The following is a 27,081-nucleotide window of genomic DNA, read 5'->3' as shown; positions in this document are numbered from 1 at the left end:
CTCAAAGATAGTTACTGAAGCACTAGACTTGACCCACATCTACTGCATCAAGGCCTCAAAAGGCGTAAGAAAAATAAATAAAAGTTCATTTAATTTTACTATTTTATGAACCACATAAACAATGAGTGTTCCGTATCCAATTCCATTCACGTTTAATGTAAACACGGAGTGTAAACCGTCATCGTAAACATTATTGTTTACGACTCGACATGCCAATTCGAACGTACTTTGATATCAGAATAACATCTAACTGATTTCTTAGTGTTATTGGCAAGGGCGAAACGCAACAATAACTAAATAATATACATTACACACATATATAAATATTATCTCGCCTACTTCCCGGAGGAGTAGGCAGAGACCACGGATTTCCACTTCTTACGATCTTGACATTCCTCTTTCGCTTCCTTCACTTTGATAACGTTCCTCATACACGCTCGCCGGTTCGATTCGAAGAATGATTAAGACACGTTTAAGATCTTGGAAAGATCTTTAAAAGATCGATAACTAACTAACATGTCAAAATTGACGTTTATTTCGATTTTCCTGTGATCCCAATAAGATCTATCTACGATATTTCTAACGTCAAAGTGACATTGGATGCCCGAATCGAGCTGCTTCTGTCAATTATACGACATACAAACGATATCTAAATGAGAACTTATCAAAACCAGGACTTATCGTTATCGTATCTCATTTTTCGAATTGAATTCTTCAGGATTTCCCCGATTTGATCAGTCCACGGAGGTCTACCCCTTCCAGCGTCCTCTTCCCCTAATACATTCCCTTTCCCCTTCTTTCATTTATTCTTTCCACGTGAAACTGAATACCATCATTCAAATATCATTATGATGTCAGTGTACGTTCGAATCGGTATGTATTTTACTACTCGCAATCTGCACGCGTGTTTTTGACAACGATACAGCGAGTTTAATTAAAATGACGTGACCTTTCCCGACAGATAGCGGTGTGAATAATCCCTCTTTACTGCTGTCTGTGCACGTTCTTTTAGCATTGAGTAATTATCAGCTTATAGCGATGTCGTAAAAGTAAATCTAAATACTTACTCCCAGCGGAAAATTAGTATTTTTTAATCACACCAGCTGGTAAAGGCTCTATTGATTGTTCAAAAACGGATGAGAAAGTTGCATTTTATCCACATGTGTGGAAAAGTAATCTGATGCAAATTTTGAGTCGTTTCTTTATTGTTAGCTGCTACAAATTTTGGATGATAAACATTTAATAATGTTCATTCGGATTTCACTTGGTTTGATTTTGTATGATATTTTACTGTTAAAATTTTCATCGCGTTGGTGTGGTGAAAAATTTTAATTTTTAAATTTTTTGGCTTCATCGGGTATCAATAAATATTGGCACGAGCAGTTAAACATTATCTTTGCCCCCTTGTGTTTTTTTAATACTACATCGGCAGCGAACAAGCATACGTCCCGCCTGATGGTAAGCAATTACCGTAGCTTATGGACCTCTGCAACTCCAGAGGTGTTGTAAAACAAATAGATAAGTATTATGTCTCATCATCATCAATCTCAATACATTGTCAGCTAAATTTATTATTTTAACTTGAAACAGGGTATTTGACTCCAATAACTCATTTGTGTTGTGTCACTATTACTTCTGAAACCAGCGGCTGCAGCACGGTCGCATTTTTATCACTTGTCACTATACCTGTCACTTACGCACATACGAGTACATACTTGTTAGAACTTAAAAAACAAAATAAATAAATATAATTTATACAAAATAATATAAATTGTCGTAGGTATAATGCTATATATTTGCTGTGATTAATTTTTCAAGTGTTTTGCACTTTTTTTCTAATGTTGAAAAGATACTCGTATATCAGTTTCTTTATTCGAACTGTCGAAACGATTTGACACTTTACGAAATAGAACAAATGACGTTAGGGTCAAGTTATATACCTACTCTTTACAGATCCATACGATTTATAAAAGAGAAATTGTGTCTAAAACAACTGCTGTCTAGGTTTCTCTGTTAATGTTATGGTATGGTGCTTTATTTCATGCATGGTGTGAAATAATTTATTTTAAATACAGCCAACATCCCAATTCATTCAGTTCTGGCGGGACCCAACTAAGCCAAGCCATCAAACAGTCTTCTCCTTCAAAATTAATCTAGTAATCCGTCCACGTAATGCACACTTTGCAGAATACGTGTTTCGAATGCACCGTGGTGTCATCCACCTAGCATTGTTTCGGCGTTTTGTCACGGTTTGCTTAAGTAATTAGATACGTTCAGCAACTTAATCCAAAGAATTGACATAGGAAAAAGTCTATAAGACCTTCCAATATAGGGTAATCCGAATACTAGACCGGACAATATATACCTATAGGTACCACACGTATGTCCGGTTTCCTCACCATGTTTTCCTTCGCCGAAAAGCGATTGGTAAATGTCACATAATATGTCGTACATAACTTTCAAGAAAGTCATTGGTATAAGTCTTTCGATTTGTAGCTGGTCCCGATGCGCTAATCCTTTGTCTATTGTTAAGTAAAACCGCACGTGTTACTACCTGCAAAAAAAGGTATATATACCATGGTGTCACTCACATAACTAGTTAGGGTGCGCTCGGCTTGCGACTGCCCCCAGCCGTAATTAAGAGGGGACTAACAAAATTGTAGTTTTTACATTGAATTTTTACATGTTTAAATCAAAGGTAAATCCCATGAAAAATTCACACGGAAACTAGCCTTGGCAGACTCTAAGCAAAACCTTAAGAGGGAAGAATAGCTTTGCGATCCTAGCGAAATAACGGTGCTTTTTCTATGAAATTCCATTTTAAAAGAAAACGTTTTCCACTAACTATATCTTCAACTCACTTTGATTTTGATGTCAAATTTTGAAAAAAAGAAACATCTATAAACCAAATTTTTCATGGTGTCAATAACATGCTAAAAAATTATGGAGAATGGATGGTAGGCATACTTCCCTCTTAAGTTATTGTCCATACAAAGAGAGAAAATGTTTTTCCACTCAAATATTTTCCATTCTACATGATTTTTTAGTATGTTATTAACACAATGAAAAACTAGGTTAGGTTTTCCTTTTTTTTCGAAATTTGCAATACAATATCCTATACTGCGGTGCTCATATTGCAACTTGCACTTCAAGACGAGCACCAGGCACGCAGCATTGGACACTGTTGTAAGACTTCGGCCGAGCGAACGACCGACTAATCGCATTTGGAGGCCGGTGTAATACGCGGGTTATACATGTACCAAATGGTGAGGTGTCTTTTATTTAATACCTATTTGTTTTCGGTGACATTTGTCACATTTGTAACTTTAAAGTTTAAGCTTTAAGCGCTTGCAGGCTTACTTGCTTCCCGAAACCCGCGCTCATCCCGATTCTTCGCGCGTAAAGAATTTGCTTTTGGACTAGCTTATTTATTCTATAAGGTCTTGTGCGGCAAAACGGGTTTTACTTTACCGTTTAAGCAATCTCGGTTCTCCAAACAAACGCTCTGATATTATAACGACTAGCTACAAGTAGATTGCTCTGACACTGTACATACAATAAGATAAGGCATACATAGTCCTGTCACACTGAAAAAAAAACCTGGTACTGGTAACCAGAATCTGGTTAGCTGTACTATATTGTCTTGTTGTATATGTGACGACAGGACACTTTGTAAACATAACCAGACCATTCTGGTTAAATTAAATTTGTTAACTCTATGAAGCGTATAGTAATTCATAAAGTGCAGAAATGTAATGTATACCCATGCACCCTAGTAGTGGGTATAAGACTTTTAGTAAACCCAATTAGCCGGTCTGTTAATGGTTACTAAATAATACAGTAACATATACGTTCCTATCCTGTTGTTATAACAAGGTATTTGGTATGTGTAACTGAACGATTTGTGCGGTGTACAGGTTTTATATTGTTCACGTTACCAGAACGCACTGTGCTAATGGGGCTTCTAAACGGGCCATATGTTCACTGCAATATGTGGCCAGCAACTATTGGTGTCCTCTCTCACATGTTAGAAAGGGACACTAATAGTTGCCGGCCACATATTGCAGTAAAAATATGGCCCGTTTAGAAGTCCCTTCAGCACAGTGGGTTCTGGTTACGTGAACAATATATAACCAGTACACCGCACAAATCGTAGACAATTTAAAAGTAAAATAATACGAGAAATAAAATCAAACGCTTTATTATTGGTTTTCTAAATAATGATAATTATAAAACATCTTCAAATTATTTAAAGTATATCAAGAACAGTATGAATAAAAGGGTCTAGCAGGCTAGGTTAACATGACTGCCCCCCACGAGGGATTTGGTTATACTTTTAATGTAGTGGCTGCACCTGAGAACAAATAAATAATTAATTTAAAACATAGTTTTTGTATTTGACTTAGTAAATACGTATATATGCGTCAATCCTAATGTGCAACAACCTAGTTAGAAAAGGCAAAAGAACTGATCAAGCTACTTGTTTTATGAATACATGAGTTATAATATCACTCTCGTCGATAAATGACATGGATAAAATGCATAGCCATCAAATGACGCCATTTTGTTACAATAAATATGTCGTCACGCGAAATAACTATAAAGGTATCAAACACAAACTAGGTAAGTACAACCACACACCACACCTCGAGTATATGGCTAAAACTATTTTACAGCGGAATTGAATACAAAGCATTCATAATTATTTATTAATAATGAATACAAGCGAGTGATGACAAACATTAATTTCGACCATAACATCAGCTTTTTACTTACTTTCGAAAATTTCCGTATATTCCTCCAGATTCCACGTTATTAGATGGTTTCTTAGATCTTCGTCCATGCTCACAAAACAGACAAGTTTTTAAGCACACTTATACTATACACTTGTACTAGTTTACAGTTAAATTATGGACAGGATCTAAGTAAATAAAAACACCGACCGTCGCAACGAAAGACGCTGGGGCAATGGCTGTTCTGTGACTTGCGCAATTCCTTTCTCCCTCCCCCGCCACCGGCGCATACACCATGGTGTTGGCACAACTTTTTGATTCGTTCAGAATACAATGCATTATAGTAGCCATAACATAATAACTTGTAACGTGTACACTCGTATCTTTATTTTAACATATCAATAGTTAGTGTTACGATGCATATATTAAACGAGACAAACGTTTAATATTTACAACACTTGCATCTTTACATATACAACGAAATTGTAAGCAGTACTAAATTGCATTTAACTAGAATTAAACAGTGATGTTTAAAAAACAAGTTTTACACGATACAACATTTTTTGTTATTACTACCGGATTTTAGTAGGTATAACTATATTTTTAACTACTATACGTTCTGGTAGTATTGTAGAAAAATATTTTTTTCGGTGCATTAGTTTGTGTAGCGTCAGATACCATAGTTAAAAAAAATACAGCGAAATTAAGATTTTCATAAAAAAAATCGTTTGTTTTATAAAGTGGAGCTACAATCCAACACGTAATTTTAAAATGAGAACGAAAGTTCGTCTGTATGATAAAAAACTTGTGGTGATGGCTGGTGGTGAACTTCGTATATAGTAAACTGACGTCTTTAGGCGTGTATTTTTTAAATCTTAGATAGCATGGGCAAGTGTCTGTAGTATCTGTCTGAAGTATTGTGAGGTGATGGATGATAGTGGTATTTTATAAAACTGTTGTTGTAAAGTGTTGTGTACCGTAGCGTATAAGTTGTCTCTAAATTGTACAGTGATTTGGTTTAGACTGTCAGACTGTATAAATTTAGTTTGAATAAATAAAATAAGAGGCGATCTTTAAAGAATCACATGAACCCGTCGCCAAAAAGCCGCTGCCATACAATCGAAATTACTCTCTCATTTTAAAACGCCATATTTAAGTTACATGAAATTTGACATGAACATTAACGTGTAATATACAAGTATATCTATTACTGATACTTACTAGTTTACAATTAATAATTGTAATACATAGAAAATAAAACGAGTTAAATTTTGTATGTAAAACTTAAACTTATTTTAATTAAAATTTTAACACCGGATCGTTCAATATTAAATGTAGATACATCAAGTTTGGCCCGGACCTATCTCATTTCAAACATAGAGAGAGATAATCATACTGTCTTTATCTTACGCTAGTACTAGCACCCAAAAAAAGGGATGAGTATAGTTTTTGTTATTCTTATTTATTGTCAAATTGGGTTTGCCAGATTATATATCTTACTACGATGTCGGTGCGACTCCTTTTTTGGTTTTATCGGAAATAGAGTACTACGGTGTCTTGAAATTAAATTCGATAGTAGATTTATAAGTAAAAATCTAAACTTACTCTGAATCACTTTGGCACGGTTTGAAGTTTACCTGAAAGCATAAAATTGTACTGTGTTTTTAGATACAAAAATAATAGGGGAGACCGGGGCAAGATGGACCTCGGGGCAGGACGGCTGTTGTGCGTCAGTTACGTACGATATTAAGCTACGGAAGCACTATTAGTACCATTAGGTCCATTAGTTCTTTTATATCATTTTTGTTTTGGCTGCTTCGCGTAAAAAATCTTAATACTTAGAATAATAATTATTACGATGTTTTAAGTCTAATTTCGATGTACTATGAAGTTAGTAAGCATGTTTTTACAATATTTGCAAGCTAAATACCGCTAAGAAACACCAAATTTTTATATTAGCCTCTGTTTATAACCTACACAACTTTAGGATCGAAATGCTTAGTATTATTATAAAAAAAAATTTTCGTTGGGGCAAACCGGACGGACTCGTAATGTCATGTTATTAAAGTTTAGATTTGACAAATAAACATTTGTTTACTAATTTTATTATCGGTGCATGTTGATAAAAATAGTATTGATTGCAATTATTTCTACTAACTACTACTACTAATTGCAATTATTTCTATAAACCGGCAAACTATCTAATCTAAACTATAAAGTTACCTACAAAACAGGTCATTCATTTAAAAAATGCAGGGACTTATCAATTACCAAGCTTTTTATTAAATATAAAATCGTATAAATAGACGACATAATAGTTTAAGGGAACATTTTAAAGCGCGTTTGACTATGGCTCGCCTGCTAGTTGCCGTTTTCGTCATTGTGAGTGTATTACTTCCAGCAGCATGGGGATCAGGTGAGCATAATCAATAATATGTAGGTAATAGTATGAAGCCCTAGCGGCTTTCATACTGATTGTCACAGTGACAAGGTACGAAATGGTACTGAAATTAAAGTGTTTGCTATATAAATATTTTTTCCAATAGAAATTGTTATATGGTCACGTTTGAAAATATCGATACGAAAAAAGTGCCAAAAATATGTATAGCCCATATATTAAGGTAATGTATACATATTTTTAGCACATTTTTCGTATCGCTATTTTCAGCAGGGCTAAGATGGTCGGCTTTTTATCATTTGTCACCATGCCTGTCACGTTCTAACAAGTTTGTAAGCGTGAAAGTGACGGGCATAGTGACAAGTGATAAAAATGGAACCATGCTGCCACCGCAGACGTGACTGTACTTACGATTGCTGTTTATTGTGGACGTATCGTATACTCATTTATTTTGGGTAGGTGCATCATTTCAATTTTGTTCCATAATCCATGACTCTGTGATTATTCTTTTCATTACTTTATTAAAACAAAAGTAGGTGGATCAAAATTCTTTTCGTTGTCTTGTTTATGACCATTTTGTCACGCTTTTATTTGTGTCTTCTATCAAATAAATAAATAAAGTCTAGTGCTATTACATGTCTTTCTAGCTATAGATTATAATTTACATGATAAAAAATAAAAAAATAAATTTCATCTCATACAAAAAGAAATACTCCGACACATTTTTTGGGGTCAAAAGAAAACAAGAATACGAAAATAATTTTAACTCATGTCATGTATGAAAACAGGCTTATAAGAAAAAATAAAAACTGTGATTTACATGCGATAGATTTCTTTACTTCTCGTTGAGTTAGAGAATAAAATATTAAAAATGATAATATAAAATTTTTAAAGTGAATAATTCTGTTTACGATAATGGCCAGTTTAAAATTTTCTAACGCAATTAAAAAGGGTGATGTGTAACTTTTTCCAAACTTCTATTTTTTTATCTTCTTTACTGTATACTAGGATTTTTTAAAGCTTAGGGAATATTTTAATTTTTTTTTTTTTGGGTTGCTAATGTAATTTTTTGATTATTACCAATAAACAAAAATTATAATACAAACATGAGATATTAAATAACACAACATTGTTTCCATAACTTTAGCCTGGGTGTATAATTACGATTCAACTCGTACTTGACTGGTTTTTAGGGTTCCGTAGCCAAATGGCAAAAAACGGAACCCTTATAGATTCGTCATGTCCGTCTGTCTGTCCGATTCTGTCACAGCCACTTTTTTCCGAAACTATAAAAGCTATACTGTTCAAACTTGGTAAGTAGATGTATTCTATGAACCGCATTATGATGTTTACACAAAAATAGAAAAAAAAACAATAAATTTTGGGGGTTCCCCATACTTAGAACTGAAACTCAAAAAAACTTTTTTCATCAAACCCATACGTGTGGGGTATCTATGGATAGGTCTTTAAAAATGATATTGAGGTTTCTAATATCATTTTTTTCTAAACTGAATAGTTTGCGCGAGAGACACTTCCAAAGTGGTAAAAAGTGTGTACCCCCCGTAACTTCTAAAATAACAGAATGAAAAATCTAAAAAAAATATATGATATACATTACCCTGCAAACTTCCACCGAAAATTGGTTTGAACCAGATCTAGTAAGTAGTTTTTTTGAATACGTCATAAATGGTACGGAACCCTTCATGGGCGAGTCCGACTCGCACTTGGCCGCTTTTTCTTTATCTTATTTCACGTTTCCTTTCAGCCTTCCATGCAGCCTCCAAGAATTTGGGCATCTACGGCGGGCGGAATGTCTCTATCCAGGACAACCCCTTCATGGCCGCGTTGTTTATCGAAGAGGACGATGATTTGGTGTTCATGTGTGGAGGTTCTATCGTCCATAAACGTTTCATTCTTACTGCTGCTCATTGCCTTGAGTAAGTTATACATCAATTAATTTTTAACTAGCAGAAACGTTTGCGAACGATGCTATTAAGCTTAGAATAAATTTAAAAGTGGAAAAATTACTGCCTTGGGTGAGACTTGAACTCACGGCCTCTGGATCGATACTCCAGCGCTCTGCCATCTGAGCCACCAAGATCTCATCCATAGGCAGCAAATTTTCCCACCATATGGGTCTAGGGGACCCTAGCGACATCTACTGTAAGAACATTATACTTCTTAGTATCGATCCAGAGGCCGTGAGTTCAAGTATCACCCAAGGCAGTATTTTTTCCACTTTTAAATTTATTCTAAGCTTAAGTTATACATAGTCTGTCAAGCCATTTCCATCAGAAGAATAAAGTGGCAACTTTAAAAAATGTAGGTGCGAAGGGTTGTCGTCCCATAGAAAATTTGAAATTCGCGCCTTTTTCTACTGTTGGCCCGACTATAGTTTGGCCAAGAACTGTCTCATTTCAAACATACACAGAGAGAATCATACTATCTTTGTTTTTCGCTCATACTAGCACCGAAAATAAAGAGATGAGAATGAGTATAGTTTTCATGTTTTTAATTACTGACATATTTGGTTTGCCAGACTATAATTATTAGTTTCTTGAAAATGAAGTAGATTAAATATTATATTAGTGAATTTATGAAAATTATTAATGAGTACTTTAATGGGGTCGAAGTATTTTACAGATGACGCCAGCGTAGGTTTATTGTAAAATTATTGTTTTTTTTTTGTGGCCTAGATATGTTTGCCTAAGCCAAATAGTTATAGAAGTTGCTGATCCTCAGTTCCAAACCTTTGCTCGCCTACCTTGCGCGAGCACGGTTAAAACAGAGCCTGAATATTACGATAAACTTCATAAGTCATAGAAAAATAATTGATTTTTGTCATTGTTAATTATTGCTGCATATTTTTTGTTCCTTTGTTTATTTGCGTCACTTTCAGTAACAGTGGAATCGTAACGAAGATTGTTCTGTGTTACTACAAGATTTTTGACAATTTGTCTGTATCAGAGCTAAGAGCAAAGTGGTGTCATACCCCATACCTATTTTTATATGGAAAGCCAATATTTATTTTGAATCATTGCTCAAAATCTCCGTCCTTTTTCAAACAATACTAATTATTGATACTTTTACCTAGACTTGGTTTACGAGGTAGCCGCCATGAGGTAAGTGATTCGGCGATAATTGTACAATCGAACAAACTGATTTGTTAGTTACCATAGAACATTTTCACAGTAGGTATGGTCATAATAATTTTACCTTTTAAAACAATGTAATGTAATGTTACACATTTCACATTTAGGTATCCATGCCTCCCGCTTGAACCACCTATGAGATAACACTCTTGTAAATCAGCCCTAATTGATTGAACTTCTCAACTAGCAGCCCCGTCTATTGCGCCACTCAAGTACCAATGTCGCCCGGCCAGCACTCGGCTGCTTTCTCCTCAGTATGCTTTTGTAACTCAGTCGAGCAACACATTATTCAAAACCACCGACTAAATAACTAAATCATTACAGGGATACCATCCCGACTGAAATAAAGGTTCTTGTCGGAACAGACGCCTTGTATGAAGAAAACGGAATATTTTACCACGTGAAAAAGATAATTTGTCATGAAGGCTACGATGGGGAAATTAATGATATATGCCTGTTGAAATTAAACGGGCATATTAAGTATGGCGCTAAGATGGCAAAAATTACGCTACCCGATAAAGACTTGGAGTTAGATGCAGGTGTTTTGGTTAATGTCACCGGATGGGGGAAAACTGACAAACATGTAAGTATTAGGTGCTTATTGTAAACTATCAAAATAGCCAAATGTGTAATCTCAGTCAAGTATTAATGAAATCTTACTACAGTACAGCTTTCTTTACCTTAGCATCGAGTACATCCAGGTAAAAAATGTACCTATCAAATGTTATTTGCGTGAAACCATCATATCATTCTTAATATCCCTAAAATGAATAGTTTGTTTCTGTGTTTTTAAAGCTCCTGCCAGTCCCACTTCGATCAGCCGGATGTAAATATATTCCCATAGTACCATCGCCCACACTGTTAACTGTCCATCGGTGAACCTTATTGCCAAAGGCATAAGGTCCACAGGTCCTGTTTGTACAACAATTATATGCGTACAAAAAAACAACAATCTCTGGCTAAATGTGTTTTGTTTTAAATAGTACGACCGGAAAACTCTTCGTCAAACTACTGTGCCTATCGAGTCGCCGGACAGCTGTCGCAAAGAATACGAGGAGCTGAAAGACACCTTCATCTGCGCTGGGTCGAAAGGCCACGACGCTTGCAAGGTACGAATACCACTGATTGTCCAAATGTCCACACTAACGGACGATCTTTATATTAACGGGACAGTGCTTAAAAGTGTGTGTAAAAGCAGTTACGAGTGTCGCTGTTAGTAAAATCTCCACAGTAGTTCTAATAAGAAACGTTGTCTTACACTTTTCAAACATAGAGGCGCTTTCTTACTTGTGGAATACTTCACCACGCGTCGAGTGATGTAGTTGCATATCCTACATCAATTTAAAAGTTGCATCATGTTATGTTGTCGTAACTTTACATATAAGTTAATACTGAGATAATATTTGTTATTTATAAGATACATTAATGAGATCAGAGACAGTCAATGCGCGATCATATTGAATTTCTATGGGAGTTTCAATGAATGGTCTCAAGATGTTTATTTATTAATGTACAATAGATTTCTTTATAAACTCAAAACTCATACTTTATTCAAGTAACTAGGACCAGCAACAAGCACTTTCGAATAGTCACTTTGACTACAATTCATGTAATAAAAATCCTAGGCAGCCTGGATTTTCGTATTAGGTAGGATCTCGCATAGACTTGAATAACTTCTAATTCCTAAAATGTTAATTCTATTATCTATACAGGGTGACAGTGGAGGCCCTCTAACATACAAGGGCGTGCAAGTCGGCCTCGTCTCCTACGGGCATGGATGCGGCCTCGTTTCCACTGTCTACACCAGGGTCTCTAGCTATGTCAACTGGATCTATGATAACATCCTCAAGAATATCTAGATTACCTTTAGATAAGAGAGTGTTACGAAACCTTTAAACAAACTAGATTTAAGCCTTGTTCGATAGAATTTAATAGTTAATTAAAATCAAATTTAAATGTAAACTTTTAATCAATTGTATTCAAAATTCCATATTTTTAATTAGGAAATATATTCAATGTTTGAAAGTATTTATATGGCAATATTGAGCGTTCAACGACTAAAATACTGGCATTTTTCTGTTTTCTTTAAATTAAGATTAAACTACTTATTTAAAATCTGCAGTTTAATTTAATTCTTATTTTAACCATTTATTTTTTATGACAAATAATGTAAAAATTCTTAAATAACAGATCAAAAAGTTCACACCAGCCTATATATGCTACAAAAATAAATTAACTGTCTTTTTCAATATGTGCCATGTAAAACCCGCTTTTATATTTACGCCTACTGAGCAAGCTCACTTTGTGTAGGTAACATAATACATCAATAGAAATGCGAAAAATACATTTATCCTTAAAAATACCTTCAACTGTAAGCAGGAAAATTGTCTCAGAATTTCGTGTGCGGGTTCTTTGGTTCAACCAATAAGGATAACACAGGTTTAGCGCGCAATCTCTGAAGCCCTTTTATTGATATCCATAGAACATAATTTTAAAAATGTACAGCCTATCTATACCAGAAGATAATAATGTATGTTAAAATACTGATCAATAAATCAAGCGCCGATTTTTAGTATTTCGTTCGTTATAGGGACCTTTCTGACACCCAGAACAGTTGACCGTTTTTGAAATTGGAACCCTTTGGTAAACATTGTTAGTTTTTTTTTTAAAGGTTTTTAGTGTCAGTTGTAGACACAGGGCCCTCGCTATTGATACGGGCGACCCTGTGCCCGTGGTGACATATGCGAATGGTTGTCATGGTTTATGCGATGCCGAGTCCGGCATCACCATCAGACAAGAAGCAATGGTGATGCTCAAGTTGAAGACCCGGCGTTGTTGCTATGATTGATCTAAGATATATTCGACCCATTGAGTACGGGCGGCCAATGGTTCCTGGTTGAGATTTATATTGAGTTTCTATTTGTTTTTGCGAAATTTTTATTGTTAGTAGTTGTAGATAAGTTTGAGTTCTAAGAAGGATGATGGGTTTTATTGGAAAATTAGTTTTAGGGTTGTTATGATTGGTTTGAGTTTGATGTTTAGTTGTTTATACGAATTGGGACCGCAGTAGGTGTTAATAGCAATACTTGACGGACGCTGCTGCCCATACGTCGGTTTCCCTTAGTCGGCTCTCAAGACACCCACGGGACGAGATGGGGTGGTGCTATTCTAAAATGCCGGCACCACACGGCGATACATTATAAGTTAAAAATAGATTGTGCAATATTTACAAAAAATTGTATGCGAGGTTTTGCCAGGAGCATAGAGATAGAGACCGTGTGCGTTGGGTCTGCCGTCTAGTGGCCTAAATTTAAAACTTAACTTAACTTAACAGGCGGTTCCTGTGCTGCCCCCTACAGTTCATGCACGCTCCCTATAGTATTTCTATTTTCAGTGTAGATTATTGGTGCGTAGTGGAATTTTCTCTGTTCAATTATTAAGTTAAAAAATGTAATACGGTAGTAAAATGACTATTACTACTTGCACCAAGCTACTATAAAAACGTCTAACTAGTCAATTTGTGAATTACATGCGAAAAGATAAAATTCTAATCCGTCATTCGCCTATGCATTTCGCTCGTAGTTCTATAGAATCTATACTGTGCAAGCGAGATGCGGTGCCATCTCTGCCATGCCAGAGTTTCTTTCCGTAACAAGGAGCTTTATCTAGAGCCCCATTCTCTTTGGCAAAACAAATGAGTTATCCGTTTTAATAATATAATTATTTATCGAGATATGGTCTAGTGATAAAACTCACTAATTAAAAAAAAACAACGGGTTGCACTCCGGGAGTGCCGGCAGAAGTGAAAACTTGAAAATTAACTTTGTGCATTTTTGATATTTTGGAATGGTTAGGGAATAATTTTGGACGAATTGCTTTAATTGTCAGTATAAAAGTACTATCATTTATGTGGTAAAATACAATATCCATTTATTGCGCTATCGGACACAAACATGACAATTTATATTACATTAAAAATTTAACACTTCAGAACTATTACAATTCAATGACATTGTAACAGTTTTTCGATCAGGTCACGTGTCTGTCTTACGAATTTTCAATCTGTCGAATCTGTCGGTCACGTGACCTGTCGCGAGTTTAACATTTTTTCCCCATCACAAAAAGTGCACATAGCGCGCTAAAGAAGTTTTCACTTCGAAATACATAAAAATAAAATTTGTTTTATTAATATTGCGGTTCACTATATTCTGAACTTGTAGCAGTATTCATTAGTGAGTTTTGGTTGTCACTTATTATCACAGTATAATGCTTGGGAACGACATAGCCTCATCTACATATACTTAACGCGGCCAATGATGGTCCCTATGACAGTTAATTTTTGTATGGAGTAACTGTCAAGGTCAAAAGTTTTCGGCCTTTTTTTGGTACTTCAACACATTTTTTTTATATGGAAATGTATTCTAAATACGGTAAATACTTATTTCTACAATTATCCAAAAGCGAAATGGAGAAACTGTTAGGAGACTCGAGAAATTTCGGATCGGATATTATGTGAATCCCTTCTTTGAAACTCGGATTGTCACCGGATGCGGACGTTTTCATAGTAATAAAAGCACCATTAATTAAATTAATGGTAATTTCTTATTTTAAACAATTTTAATATAAAAAGAATGGTGCTAGTTCAGTGGTGTCACTCACGAATTCGAGCCAATCGTGCAGTCTAACGCAACTAGTTGCGACCAATCGCGCGCGTGACGCGAACTCATCAACCAATCGCGTTGTGGCGTTAGACTGCACGATTGGCTCGAATTCGTGTGCATGACACCACTGTACTGGTCCTTAGATATATTATGTCTATGGTTGATTAGGTACAAATTGTGTTACTTTGCAAATTACTTTGATGAAAATAACAGTGAAATAACTAATTAAAACCATTTTTTAATAATTGATATACTAACAGTCCATATTACGTATTTTTAATCTAGATATTGGATCCATAGCAACATAATTTATCAAATGATGTCGACAGTTAGGTATTTAATTAATTATTTATTTTACAAAGTATAAATATGACCAGTTCATATTACAGATTATCTATATCGTTCACATGAGCGTGTGTCGCCATGGCTCGCTTACTTAAATTATTGTGTGTGACGGTTAGCGTATTAGTCCAAGTGGCATGGGGGTCAGGTAAGTTAAGATTTAATAAGGTACAAAAAGAATACGAAATTATTTGCAAATCTACACAATTTAACCCATTCAGCGCTAATCACGACACGTTGTCGTTTTGCCCCTGCGAAGCATTTCCTCTACATACCGGGAACCTATGTTATCGGCTACGATGTAGGGCTACGACCGTAGCTCAGTTGGGAATGTGTTAATACCTCTAAATATCATATCTTTCCTTTTTACAATTTCACCGTTAGTTTTTTTTTATTGATTTTGATGTCCTTGAGCCGCGGATCGCAGAGAAGCTACATACATTGACATATGTTTTTTAGAGCAATAATACAGTCCATATCCGGAAAAAATTAACTGTCAACTGTATAATTATGTCAAGTTAATGTCGATAGATAGGAAAATACAGGTATCTTGGCGCCCAGCACTCTTTTATTCCATTTGACATCGAGTTCCTTAGTCCGTGCCTCCGTAGGGCCCCACTGTGGGCTGAAATTCGGCTCTCATTGACATAGAAACCGAAGTTGATATTTTTATGTTTTTTTGATTGAAATAGGTTTTGCCCAGCATTGTTGTGGTAACCTATGAGTTTTAGACGATTTGGAATGAAAAATGTCGAGTTACGAATTTTTTTCAAAATAAATGTATGGAGCAGGAACAAGAAAACATTATTACTCAAGAACCGCAGAACAAACCGTAATATCCTCGCAGGCCGTGGCAGAGGGCCCTGGCGTTGTGAGTTTCTTCCAGGACCTGTCAAAGAGACTCGGAGACACCTCGTGATCTACCCGATGCCACTCAATATATAATTCAGCTATTAACAAATATTGTTTTAAATATTTAAGTAACCACTTTTGATATATAATTGCAAGCGTACATATTAGGCTACGGAGACTGCTTACCATCAGGCTGGCCGTATGCTTGTTTCCCACAGACGTACTATAAAAAAAATTAAACCTTACTTCTCATTTACTTTCAGCTTTACATACATTGGACGCTCACAACTTGGGTATATATGGTGGGCATGCTATATCTATTGAAGACGCACCTTACATGGCGGCTTTGTTTGGAGATTATTACGGTTTTCGATATTTTTGCGGAGGATCCATCATCCATGAAAGATTTATTCTGACTGCAGCTCATTGCATAAGGTATAATTAGCAATTCTGTAAAAAATATAATTGCTATAAAAGAGAGCAAGCAGAACATACTAGTAATTCAAAGTTATTTATTTTAGGTCTTTCATACAATTAGTAGACAAAGATAAAGATAGTTTATTATTCAAGTAGGCATATTACAATGCGCTTATGAACTTCAAATAAAGCTACACCGGCTCTAACCCTACACCTCTGACCCGAGAAGAACCACCTCGACACAGCGAGCGAGAGGTCGAGGTGATGCAATCTACCACAATTTGTTTGACGCATTAAATTAAATTCACATTTTCGTTCCTATGTTTATATACATAAAAATTATTTTGGTAAAAATAAAAATAATGAGCTTCGAGTCAAAAGACTTCGTACAAAAAGTTAAGAGTTTAGACATTGCTCGAGCGAATAATACTTACCTTCTTGATAAAATGATAAAAAAAGTTACATTTAACAAATAAAAAACTTATTGCAGGAGTATCGAAGACACCTCTTCAATAAAGGTTCTGGTGGGCTCCGACAACTTAGAACAGAATTCTGGAGTCTTCATAGACATGGAAAAGGAGCTTTGTTATAAGGCATTCATCCCTTTTGGTAACTTAAATGATATCTGCCTATTGAAATTAAAGGAGCCTATACGTTTCGGAAACAAAGTGGCTAAAATTTTTCTTCCTGATGAAGAGCTGCAAGTAGAAGAAGGAGCTCAGGTCAACGTTACTGGATGGGGATCAACTGACGGTAATGTAAGTATGTATTATCAAATTATCATACCTACCTATTTACTACGCAGATACGAAAACGTTAAAAAATCCCCTGCTAAGCAATTCCAAAAATAAACGAAATGTTATTACTTATGCAACCAAATACGTAAAGAAGGTACTGACAAAAGTACTTACTCAGAAGTGAAACTAGAAAGTACGAGTATAGCACAAATCCCTATGTTATGAAGATGAAGTATGCTGCCGCAGCCAAATAACACTAGACCATAATCAGTGTTGTGTTCCTGCCTGTGAGTAAGGTTGCCAGAGCTCAACGAAGGTGCGGAGTGTCTGGAGTTGCAAGCGTACATAGGCTACAGAGACTGCTTACCATCAAGCGGGCCATATGCTCGTTTGCCACCGACGTAGTAGAAAAAACTGAGCACTTTTTGAGATTCAGTCAGTGTTTCAGTGAACTGCTCACTCTAACAAAAGCGAGATGGTGGTAACTACTGGGTATTTTTTCTCAGTTGTTACCACTGTTAACAACTTAGTGGTAACTAATGGCAATAACCCAATAATGTTTAATAAATTGACAGTTAACAGTTGGTAAATATAAAGCAGAGAACATGTATGGTCAATCAAAACTTTAAAAAATACAACGCAATTTGACTTTCCTCGATTATAAATCCAAAAATTAGTACTATTTTAATCGCTAGAGTCTGTACGGAAAGAGAAACAATACATTGCATGACTCTTCTCTTTTCAAACAGACGGCCATGATGTTTGCAAAAGGGTTAGCAGTGTACTTCAGTATTAACAGTTTTGAATGATAGTGTTAAATCACCTAACTTTTGGTGAGTTTCACTACACTTAAATCGACCGGGATATAAGCCGTGATTAAATTTTATATTGTTTTTATTGAGCTCCCGATATGATATGTTACCCGTGAACAAGATGCATGTAACTGTGTCGAAATATCATATCGGGAGCTCAATAAAAACAATATAAAAGGTAATCAAGGTTTATATCCCGGTCGATTTAAGTGTACTTCAGTTTTATTTTTTAAACACACTAAATTAATGTTTATGGTTTTAAACAGTATTATGAAAACAACCTCCGCCAAGTGACAATACCGATAGAGTCGCAGGACAACTGCCGGAAAATCTACGTTGATCTGACTGACTACAAAATCTGCGCTGGAAAGAACGGCCACGATGCCTGCTGGGTAAATAAATTTTCATCAACATCATTCGCTAGGGATATCCCTACGTACAGACAGATGTATATACGTCTGTACTTACGCACAACAGGGGGCCTATCGCAAAAAAACGAAAATCTAAATTTCTTTCTCTGCCTCTCTATCGCTCGAATAGCTGATAAATCCGTCAGCTCTGTGTGGCAAATGTTGCTGGTGGGCAAATCCATCGTGGAAGATCTGTTTGCAGATACATCTGTACCTAATTCGCCTTATACATTCGACAGAAATTTAAGTTAAAGTCTTACCTTAAACTCGTTTTGAACGCAAGGTTAAAGAAATACTTTCATGGTTAATTTCATTGTTTTCACCCCTTTAGGTATGTTTCTCAAGAGGCAGGCAAAAACTTTGATACCGTTTAATACACAGAATAGATTAACCGTACCACGTACAGAATTATCACTGTCTACGCACAACAATAAATGGGAAGTCACGAATCTTCTTGTCTCTCCCTCACGCAATACCACGTTAATTACTGCTTTGAGTACTCAGGAGCTGGGTGGGCCCAAAAATTTCATGATATTCCTCTGATTCCTAATATATTCTCTTATAATATTTTTCACATAGCTTGGGTATGGTAACAGCTGTCATCTCCATACAGTTTATAACCTTAACGTAAATAGTTTTTGGCAAAAATATCATTTTTGGTACAAGCTTTAAACGCTTACTGTACTTTTCTTACCACAGCCAACTAATACTCATCGAGACAATTCTAACAACCCCAAACACAATTAGTTTGCGTTGTTTTATCACAGAGTTCCCATAGCCATCTTCTATCTCCATATTCCATCATATCAGCTCCTTGTCATCATAATATTGCATTGTCATCTGATATACGTATGTATGCAAAATTTCAGCTCAATCGGACATCGGAAAGTGGATCAAATTTAGCTTGCAAGCTAATTAAAAGCTAAGCAAGCTAGCAAATTTAAATTTGACCCACACTAACAAATTCACATATGTACATACTACTTAACAGGGCAAGTAAAATAAAAGCTCGTGAAAAGTATTGAGATGACGGCTGTGGCTGTGGGGTGATGGCGGGTGTGGTGACCGTACTCAAGCTATTTGAAAAATAATATAGTTGCCATTTCATATGCAGGGCGATAGCGGAGGTCCGCTAACATACAACGGCGTACAGATCGGGCTAGTCTCGTACGGCGAAGGATGCGGCAAGCAATCCTCAGTGTACACCAGAGTGTCCAAATACGTCAAGTGGATCAGCAAGACCATCAAGCAGAATCTATAAATTAGTTTCCAGAGGCCATAGATGAGCATTAAATATATGCATAAATTGGCTGTCTCATTTTCACCTGACCATTTAAGACAGAAGAATTAAATAGCTATGCGATCCTAACGAAATAATGGTATTTTTTCTATTAAATTTCCATTTCGGGCGAAAATGGTTTCGACTAACTAAATCTTAACAAATAAGATTAATTTTGATGACGATCGCTTCAGCATAATATATTCTAAGTTTATAGGTTTCGCTTTTAAAACATTTTTTTTTTTGCAATGCAATATTGAAAAAAAGGAATACCTGTAAACCTAATTTTTGCCCAAAGAATTAGCATCGCAATTCAACGGGGAAATGTGACCAACCTGCTGGGCACACTGCCTGCTGGCGGCGACCTCTAAGTTAGAGGATGCTTTTTATTTGTAGGGGTTTTTTTTAATGTATACTTTTAGAGTAAGTTGACGAAGCCTGTTGCAGATTTTACCGTTGTATATTGTGACGAAGCCTGTAGCTGATTATGAGTTTGTGTTCACCTGACGAAGCCTGCGTTGCGGATATAAAATTATGGTCCCTGAATAAATTTTACATTGTCATTGTACTAAAAGTCATGGAGAATGGAAAATATTTAGAAGTGGAAGAATTTTTCTCTTTTTGTATGGACAAATACGCGATGGTATAGTATAGACTTTCAGGAGATGAGTTCGGGTGCGTCGCCACTGCACACAAAATCTCTAAATCCTTTTTACTATATCTTTCAAAAACGTATTATTCATCGATATGCAAAATAAATCTCTGATCAAAAAAAAAGCAAAAAAAAATTGTTTATTTAAGAACTTAATCTTATATCTATGGTTATTCTGGTTTCCACTTGATCCAAAACTATAATAATTTTGACGGATTTTTATATCGACTGTTAGAATTACAAAGTGATTTACCCCAAATAAATGAACTTCTCAGGTTTCCACCGGCATCATAGTGGGGGTGAAATTCACACCAAGGTTGTTTCCAATGCATACATAGCGTTCTCCTCGTGTATATACACCCTGATAGAACTTTTTGGTTTTTCTCTACCTATCTCGGTAATAAAAAGTAAATAAAAAAAGTTGGATATTCGGGTATGAGGTTTTGTTTGCCTTTTAGGAGTGATCAAGATGTACTTAGAATGACACTTACGCTTAGAGATAACTGAAGTGCGCAAAAGGGAAGCCATCGCGTACGAGTATGTAAACATTTGGCGGCCGGTTTGAATGTATAAAACTTAAAGTTAGCGGACTATATTCGAAACGAAGTATATTCGAGTATATCTTGGAAATCTTGTAATATACTGTTATTTAAGTTTACTGTACCTATTTATCATTTTGCGTTGTCCCAATAAAGTGCTACTCACCCATAGAAAACAAATGATTTACGCAATCACATATTAATTTTGAATTACAGTGGAATCCGTTTATTATGACTCCGCTTATTATACTGACCAATCGCTTTCGACGACGTAATTGCTGTGGGAAGTTTGGTTTTCATATTAAATTCTTTGTAACAAAATCGCATAAGATGACTTCGCTTATACTGAAAAATCTATTACTTTGACCTATAAATCCTATTTTCATGAAATTCTGACCGGTTATACTGCCACATTCGCTGATTTTCGTGGCCGTCCCTACGTTTTTCCCTGCGAGGACGTCTGGTGCGTGCATGGCGTCATGGCGTGTAAGTTGTTTTAGTTTTCCTACCCAGTGACAAGTTAATAATTGGTACAAGATTAATCAAACTCATCTTTCAGAAAGGAATCTCAGATTAATTTGGAAAACTTAACATAAATAAGAAGTTGATCATCTATGTTTTATATGACATCCGCTTCGTAATGATAATGACGTATTTGTCACTTCCCTTCGATGTCATTATATGCGGATTCAACCTTCAACACTTGTTTAACTATTTTTGTTGCGATTATGATTCTTGACAGGCAATCCTGTATATTTTAGACCTACGAGTACGAGTCTATCGTGTATTTATGCGTGAGTGATCAAAGTGGCACTTTTCTATTGGAAAAGTTAACTTTAAACTCTTTAAAGCCTGCCGCGAGTCACGCCGCGTGACGATATGCGCCGGATATGTGACAAGCAGTAGGAATACTTCGCAATAGCGCGCCCGACTGGCTGCCTGATCGGATAACAAATACCTACTACCAGAGGAAATATGTAAAATTGTGTGCAAACACGAAACTCCGTATTTCCATCGGTAACGAGAATCCGGAACGCCCACAACATCGCTGTCAATTTTAAGGAATAATAAATAGCAATCGAATTTGTCGCTCAACGTGGATATTGGAATTTTATTTAATAAATGCAGGTACAAATTGCGGATATACATACAAACACTGACTACATTTTAATAACAAAACATTTTAAGTCTTGATAGGGATTAATTAAAAGTCATAAACTTTACGAGTGCCCTTGTTTCCCAGAAGTAATTTTATTATTTCTGTCAAAAGTTCTATCGAAGGTGAAATCCTACGATGACTGTGGGTGTAACAGAACAGATTTAATTAAAATCCCACGCTAAGAACTTTTATCAAAATAATTATTCATTATTTTGTTCACTAATTCCTCTTGTAATATTTTCTTGGATAAGAAGGAAGAATTGATGCACTCCCGACTAAATGGACTGAAAAAATTTACCGTTTATTTAATTGTCTTGAATTTATTCAGAATTAAACTGTAATAGCAAGATTCAAAGTCTACTTTACAAGCGCGCAACAAAGAGCCTTTGCAAAGTAAGTAGTGATGGGTTGAGCTAGAATAAGTTTGCCCAGATTGCCAGGATTGCTATTACAATAGCTTGTAGACGTGAACCAGATCCGTGTTATATCATATTATATACTTAATATTGTTGAATTTAACAATATCAACTAACTGTATGAACAAAAAGTGAGCAATCTATCAAAGTAGAAATAAGAAGACCCCAGAAAATCTTAAGTGAAAATGAAAATGAAAAATGAAAATGTTTTATTTGTTAATGATACAGGGTTCAATTGTAAAGGTTGGAGTCTTCTAGTAAGTATAAAATACCTGTGACAGAAGACCCCGCTCTTCCATAACAACACGTGTAGAATTGAATTAACAAATAATATAAACAACAAGCAGTTTTGCTGAGTAAAAAGAACAAATATAACAATCTTGATATTTATAATATCAATACATTTAATTTTAATTTTATTTAAGTGTACTTTTAGATTAGATAGATTAGAGAGAGAAAGAAAGACCATTCGATTGCTGGCATTAAAATTAATTACATAATTAGAAAAACGGAAATAAAATGACACCTTTATACCTACTTAATTATTTCCCAAACAAAATAATAGTAGGTACATTGTTGCAAAGTCTGGGAAATGGCAATGGGGTTGTCCGGTCGAAGTATTAAACAGATGGCGCCATCATAGCTTGCCCTGTCAATCCCTAGAATTGTGTCAAATTCTTGTTTTTTTTTTTAATTTTGTGACCTGGATTCCAGTACTTTAAGCCAAATCTCATAGAACAAAACTAGAGACAGGGGCAAGCTATGATGGCGCCATCTATGCAAACCTTTGACAGTTGCCAACCCCATTCGTGGGTGAGATTCCATTTTGTCAGACGATGCGAAGCAGAGATACATTCTATAGTTCGTGTCATCCACGATGACGCGCAGATTTGTCAAATCTAACCTTTAATAACATGACAATACGAGTCAAGGCACACGTCTTCGTGAATGTCACGATCTACACATTCACTAACATTTGTTATATAGATAGGTAGAGGTAAATTCTCATTTTAACCAATTAAAATAAAAACATGACTATATTCTGGCAAACCCACTTTGTTAGTAGAAAAAGACGCGAAATTCAAATTTTGTATGGAAGACCAACCCTTCGCGCATACATTTTTCAATTGTCTTTTTCTAGTAACGGAAATGGCTTGCCAGATTATTTAAAAATAGCTCGTATATAAATTCTTAGCAAATTGCCTTGATAAAAAAATAGAGATTAAACAAATTAATAGTATTTTTTATTAATATTTATATACTAATAAACCATAAATTGTTAAATACATACATACATACATACATATAATCACGCCTATTTCCCGAAGGGGTAGGCAGAGACCACGAATTTCCACTTGCTAAGATCCTGACATAATTACCTACCTCTTTCGCTTCCTTCACTCTCATAAGTTCATAACATTCCTCATACTTACACGCTCGCTTACTAAATAAAGACATGTTATCTGTGTATATTATTATTCTTTATTAAGTAAATACTAAATAATAATAAAATGCTTAAATAAGCAAAAGCAATCCTTATTAGGTTCAGTTCAGAGCGAAGTTTTTGAAAAATGCTTATATTTTTATTTTTTGCTATTTGAGGTTGTCCAAAATGAAAATTCGCGTATTATTTTTGCTACAATAAGCTGAACTTTTCCAAGCATATTGGAGAAAAAGGCAATTTCCTGATTTCCTTGCACGTACGTTTAATGAGCAATAACTCTTATTTCTGATGTAAGTATAGTATTTTATGCAACAGTTGTATAAGAAGGGTCAAAAAAGGCGAGTGGCGTGAGTTACAATGTGAGCCGGAGCCGAAGGCGTAGGCGAACATTGTAAAGGAATACGCCACGAGCATTTTTTGACCTACTTATACAACGTTGCATACAATATTTTTCCTACGAGTCAACAAAAATAAATCTCACGCCACTCGCCTTTTTTGACCCTTCTTATACAACTGTTGCATAAAATACTATTATCTAATTGGTTTAACCTGTTGCTTAAGGTATATTAGGTAATAAGGTATATAAGGTATATGCTAATTAGTTCTAAATGCAGATAGTTGATGGTCTCGTGTAAACATTTGACCCTCATAACACAAATTCAATCATCCGTTCATTTAATAAATATGTTATCTATCTCTTATATTCAAGCGGCATTCAGACTAAACAAATTGATCTAATTGTACCAAATATAATTATAACTACTAACGAGGTATGCATCAGAATAAGATCAATTTATGAATGCTCTCCCGGTTTGGGGAGGCGAGAGCTCGGTAAGCAATGTTAATATCAGCCTCGGACGTAATCAATATTCTGTGAAAAGTTTGGATATGCGAGAAGCTGTTTTCAGAGGCTATATTAGTATATCTTTGCGAGGATAATCAATCATGCCCGCAAAGATACATGAACGATGAAAGCAAAGATAGATGTCTGAAAAAAGGTTAAAATATGCTTGCCTAGCCTAGGCCAAGGTTATTTTGAATTAATGGGTTCAATGACTCATACCACCTCATACTAACGGCCCGATTCGAACAATGCTTAAAAGATGTGACAGCGATGCGATACCGATCTGTGTCAAAAGTAACATTTCTTCAACCGAAAAGTCACCTTTGGCACTGACAGATCGGTATCGTATCGCTGTTCGCTGTCACATCTTTTAAACATTGTTCGAATTGGGCCTTGGAGGATTTAAAAACCGGGCAAATGCGAGTCGGACTCGCGCACGAAGGGTTTCGTACCATTATTTATAAAAACGGCAAAAAAATTATGTTTGTTGTATGGGAGCCCCCCTTAAATATTTATTTTATTGTTTTTAGTATTTGTTGTTATAGCGGCAACAGAAATACATCATATGTGAAAATTTCAACTGTCTAGCTATCACGGTTCATGAGACAGCCTGGCGACAGACGGACGGACGGACGGACAGCGAAGTCTCAGTAATAGGGTCCCGTTTGACCCTTTGGGTACGGAACCCTTAAAACTGGAAACGCCTTGTCTGTAATGTTCTGTACAAAACATTCTACCGATTTTTGCGGGGGAGGGGCACGACAAATGTCAGATAAACGTCCGACCATACAATACAAATGACCAAAGGCGGCTCCATTTTAAAATCCTCCAAGTCCAAGGCTATTTAAATGAATGACTCACACACTGTTTATTACGATAATAATATGATATGGATATTATTAAACTCATTCAATTATATAATTGTTGGACCTCTGACATATGACGACCGGTCCGGCCTAGTAGTAGTGACCCTGCCTATGAAGCCGATGACCCTAGGTTCAAATCCCGGTAAGGTCATTTATTTGTGTGATGAACACAGACATTTGTTCCGGAGTCATGGATGTACTCGTATTGGATGTTTTATGTATTTATCTTGTATATACAGGATGATTCAGTAGACGTGAGCAGGATCAAGCCTGCGTATTCAGTAAGTTATAAGCAACTGTTTCGTACCAGTATTTGTAAGATCAACGTTAATTTAATTTTTACTGTTCAAATTTTTTTATTTCTTTTAAGTACGACATTTATGGTCACCCTCTTTGTTTCATCCATAACAAATGACATTGAATCTCATCGGAGTCTGGTTACTTTTGAAAAATCGTATCTCATTCAAGTGTGAAATTTTATTTTCTTCATAATCAAACTGCTGTCATAACGGTTAAAGAGGTTTTATCTTTGTTAGTTAAGTGTTGTAGGGTGTCCATGATTGTAGATAATTAAATTTGTCCTTAAAAAAGGTTAGATAACAGAAAAAAGCGTGATTGTTTTACTTAAATATGATGGTGAACGATTCATTAACATTCACTGATTGTGTAGGCTTAGTCCTGCTCACGTCTCATGAATCACCCTGTATACATATGTATATCGTCGCCTAGTATCCATAGTACAAGCTTTGCTTATTAGTTTGGTTTGGGGCTAGGTCGATTTGTGTAAGATTGTCCCCATTTTTTTATTTATTCAACTATATCCTATTATTTTTAAAACTAATTCGGGATTTGATCGCGTACAATTACTTTTATTATATGGCTTTTGGACGTTGAGACAATCCCGGGTCCCAATTTGGTTTTAAAAATTATGAGTGAACATCGTGTTATTCGTAGTTTAAATCAACAAACAAACTAGAACTAGACACGTGTTAAATTATTTGAACAGTCCTGATGTAGACAGATGGCTCCAAACGAGAAAGTTTGTGTCATTCTAGCCTTCCTAAATATAGAGAGGGCAGCGGGAAATTACTAAAGTTTCGATGTTTATCTTCGACTTCGTTGGACTGATTATGAAACACTCACACACGTACAGTCGGCTGCAGAGATAACTGACCCCCTGCAAATAAGTTTATATGCAGGAGGTCAGTTATCTCTACACTAAGATTCTCTACACGAAGATTGATAATAAAGTGCCAAGTGCGTACGGTCACGCATAATGGAGGGTACCGTGCCTTCACACGAAATAAAAAAACCGGCTAAGTGCGAGTGGGCCTGCGCACGAAGGGTTCCTTACCATTATTTAAGAAA

The 27,081-nt window shown here is 35.6% G+C and overlaps 3 protein-coding genes across 8 annotated transcripts in view; 2 read left to right on the top strand and 1 right to left on the bottom strand.

Annotated features, from left to right (window-relative positions):
- Positions 1–27,081, bottom strand: part of LOC133529010 (uncharacterized) — a 621,251-nt gene that overhangs the window by 572,185 nt on the left and 21,985 nt on the right. The gene's annotated exons all lie outside the window — the stretch shown is intronic.
- On the top strand, positions 7,076–12,350 carry LOC133529258 (chymotrypsin-2-like). Its single transcript, XM_061866945.1, has 5 exons — positions 7,076–7,149; positions 8,897–9,068; positions 10,608–10,866; positions 11,267–11,392; positions 11,996–12,350. The coding sequence occupies exons 1-5, from the start codon at positions 7,083–7,085 to the stop codon at positions 12,140–12,142; spliced, it is 771 nt and encodes a 256-aa protein (XP_061722929.1). The 5' UTR covers positions 7,076–7,082; the 3' UTR covers positions 12,143–12,350.
- LOC133529165 (chymotrypsin-1-like) lies at positions 16,380–19,997 on the top strand. Its single transcript, XM_061866814.1, has 3 exons — positions 16,380–16,573; positions 17,046–17,313; positions 19,629–19,997. The coding sequence occupies exons 1-3, from the start codon at positions 16,476–16,478 to the stop codon at positions 19,773–19,775; spliced, it is 513 nt and encodes a 170-aa protein (XP_061722798.1). The 5' UTR covers positions 16,380–16,475; the 3' UTR covers positions 19,776–19,997.

This window comes from Cydia pomonella, chromosome 20 (assembly GCF_033807575.1).
Source record: "Cydia pomonella isolate Wapato2018A chromosome 20, ilCydPomo1, whole genome shotgun sequence".
NCBI lineage: Eukaryota > Metazoa > Arthropoda > Insecta > Lepidoptera > Tortricidae > Cydia > Cydia pomonella.
This window is presented reverse-complemented; position numbering and strand designations above follow the sequence as displayed.

What these genes read in the sequence shown, in the direction of transcription:
- LOC133529258 (XM_061866945.1), top strand. Translation starts at nt 7,083, where the DNA reads ATGGCTCGCCTGCTAGTTGCCGTTTTCGTCATTGTGAGTGTATTACTT. An exon ending in TCCAGCAGCATGGGGATCAG is followed by an intron (nt 7,150 to 8,896) that starts GTGAGCATAATC and finishes GTTTCCTTTCAG; the next exon opens with CCTTCCATGCAGCCTCCAAG. An exon ending in AAGGCCACGACGCTTGCAAG is followed by an intron (nt 11,393 to 11,995) that starts GTACGAATACCA and finishes TTATCTATACAG; the next exon opens with GGTGACAGTGGAGGCCCTCT.
- LOC133529165 (XM_061866814.1), top strand. Translation starts at nt 16,476, where the DNA reads ATGGCGGCTTTGTTTGGAGATTATTACGGTTTTCGATATTTTTGCGGA. An exon ending in ACTGCAGCTCATTGCATAAG is followed by an intron (nt 16,574 to 17,045) that starts GTATAATTAGCA and finishes AACTTATTGCAG; the next exon opens with GAGTATCGAAGACACCTCTT. An exon ending in GGGGATCAACTGACGGTAAT is followed by an intron (nt 17,314 to 19,628) that starts GTAAGTATGTAT and finishes TTTCATATGCAG; the next exon opens with GGCGATAGCGGAGGTCCGCT.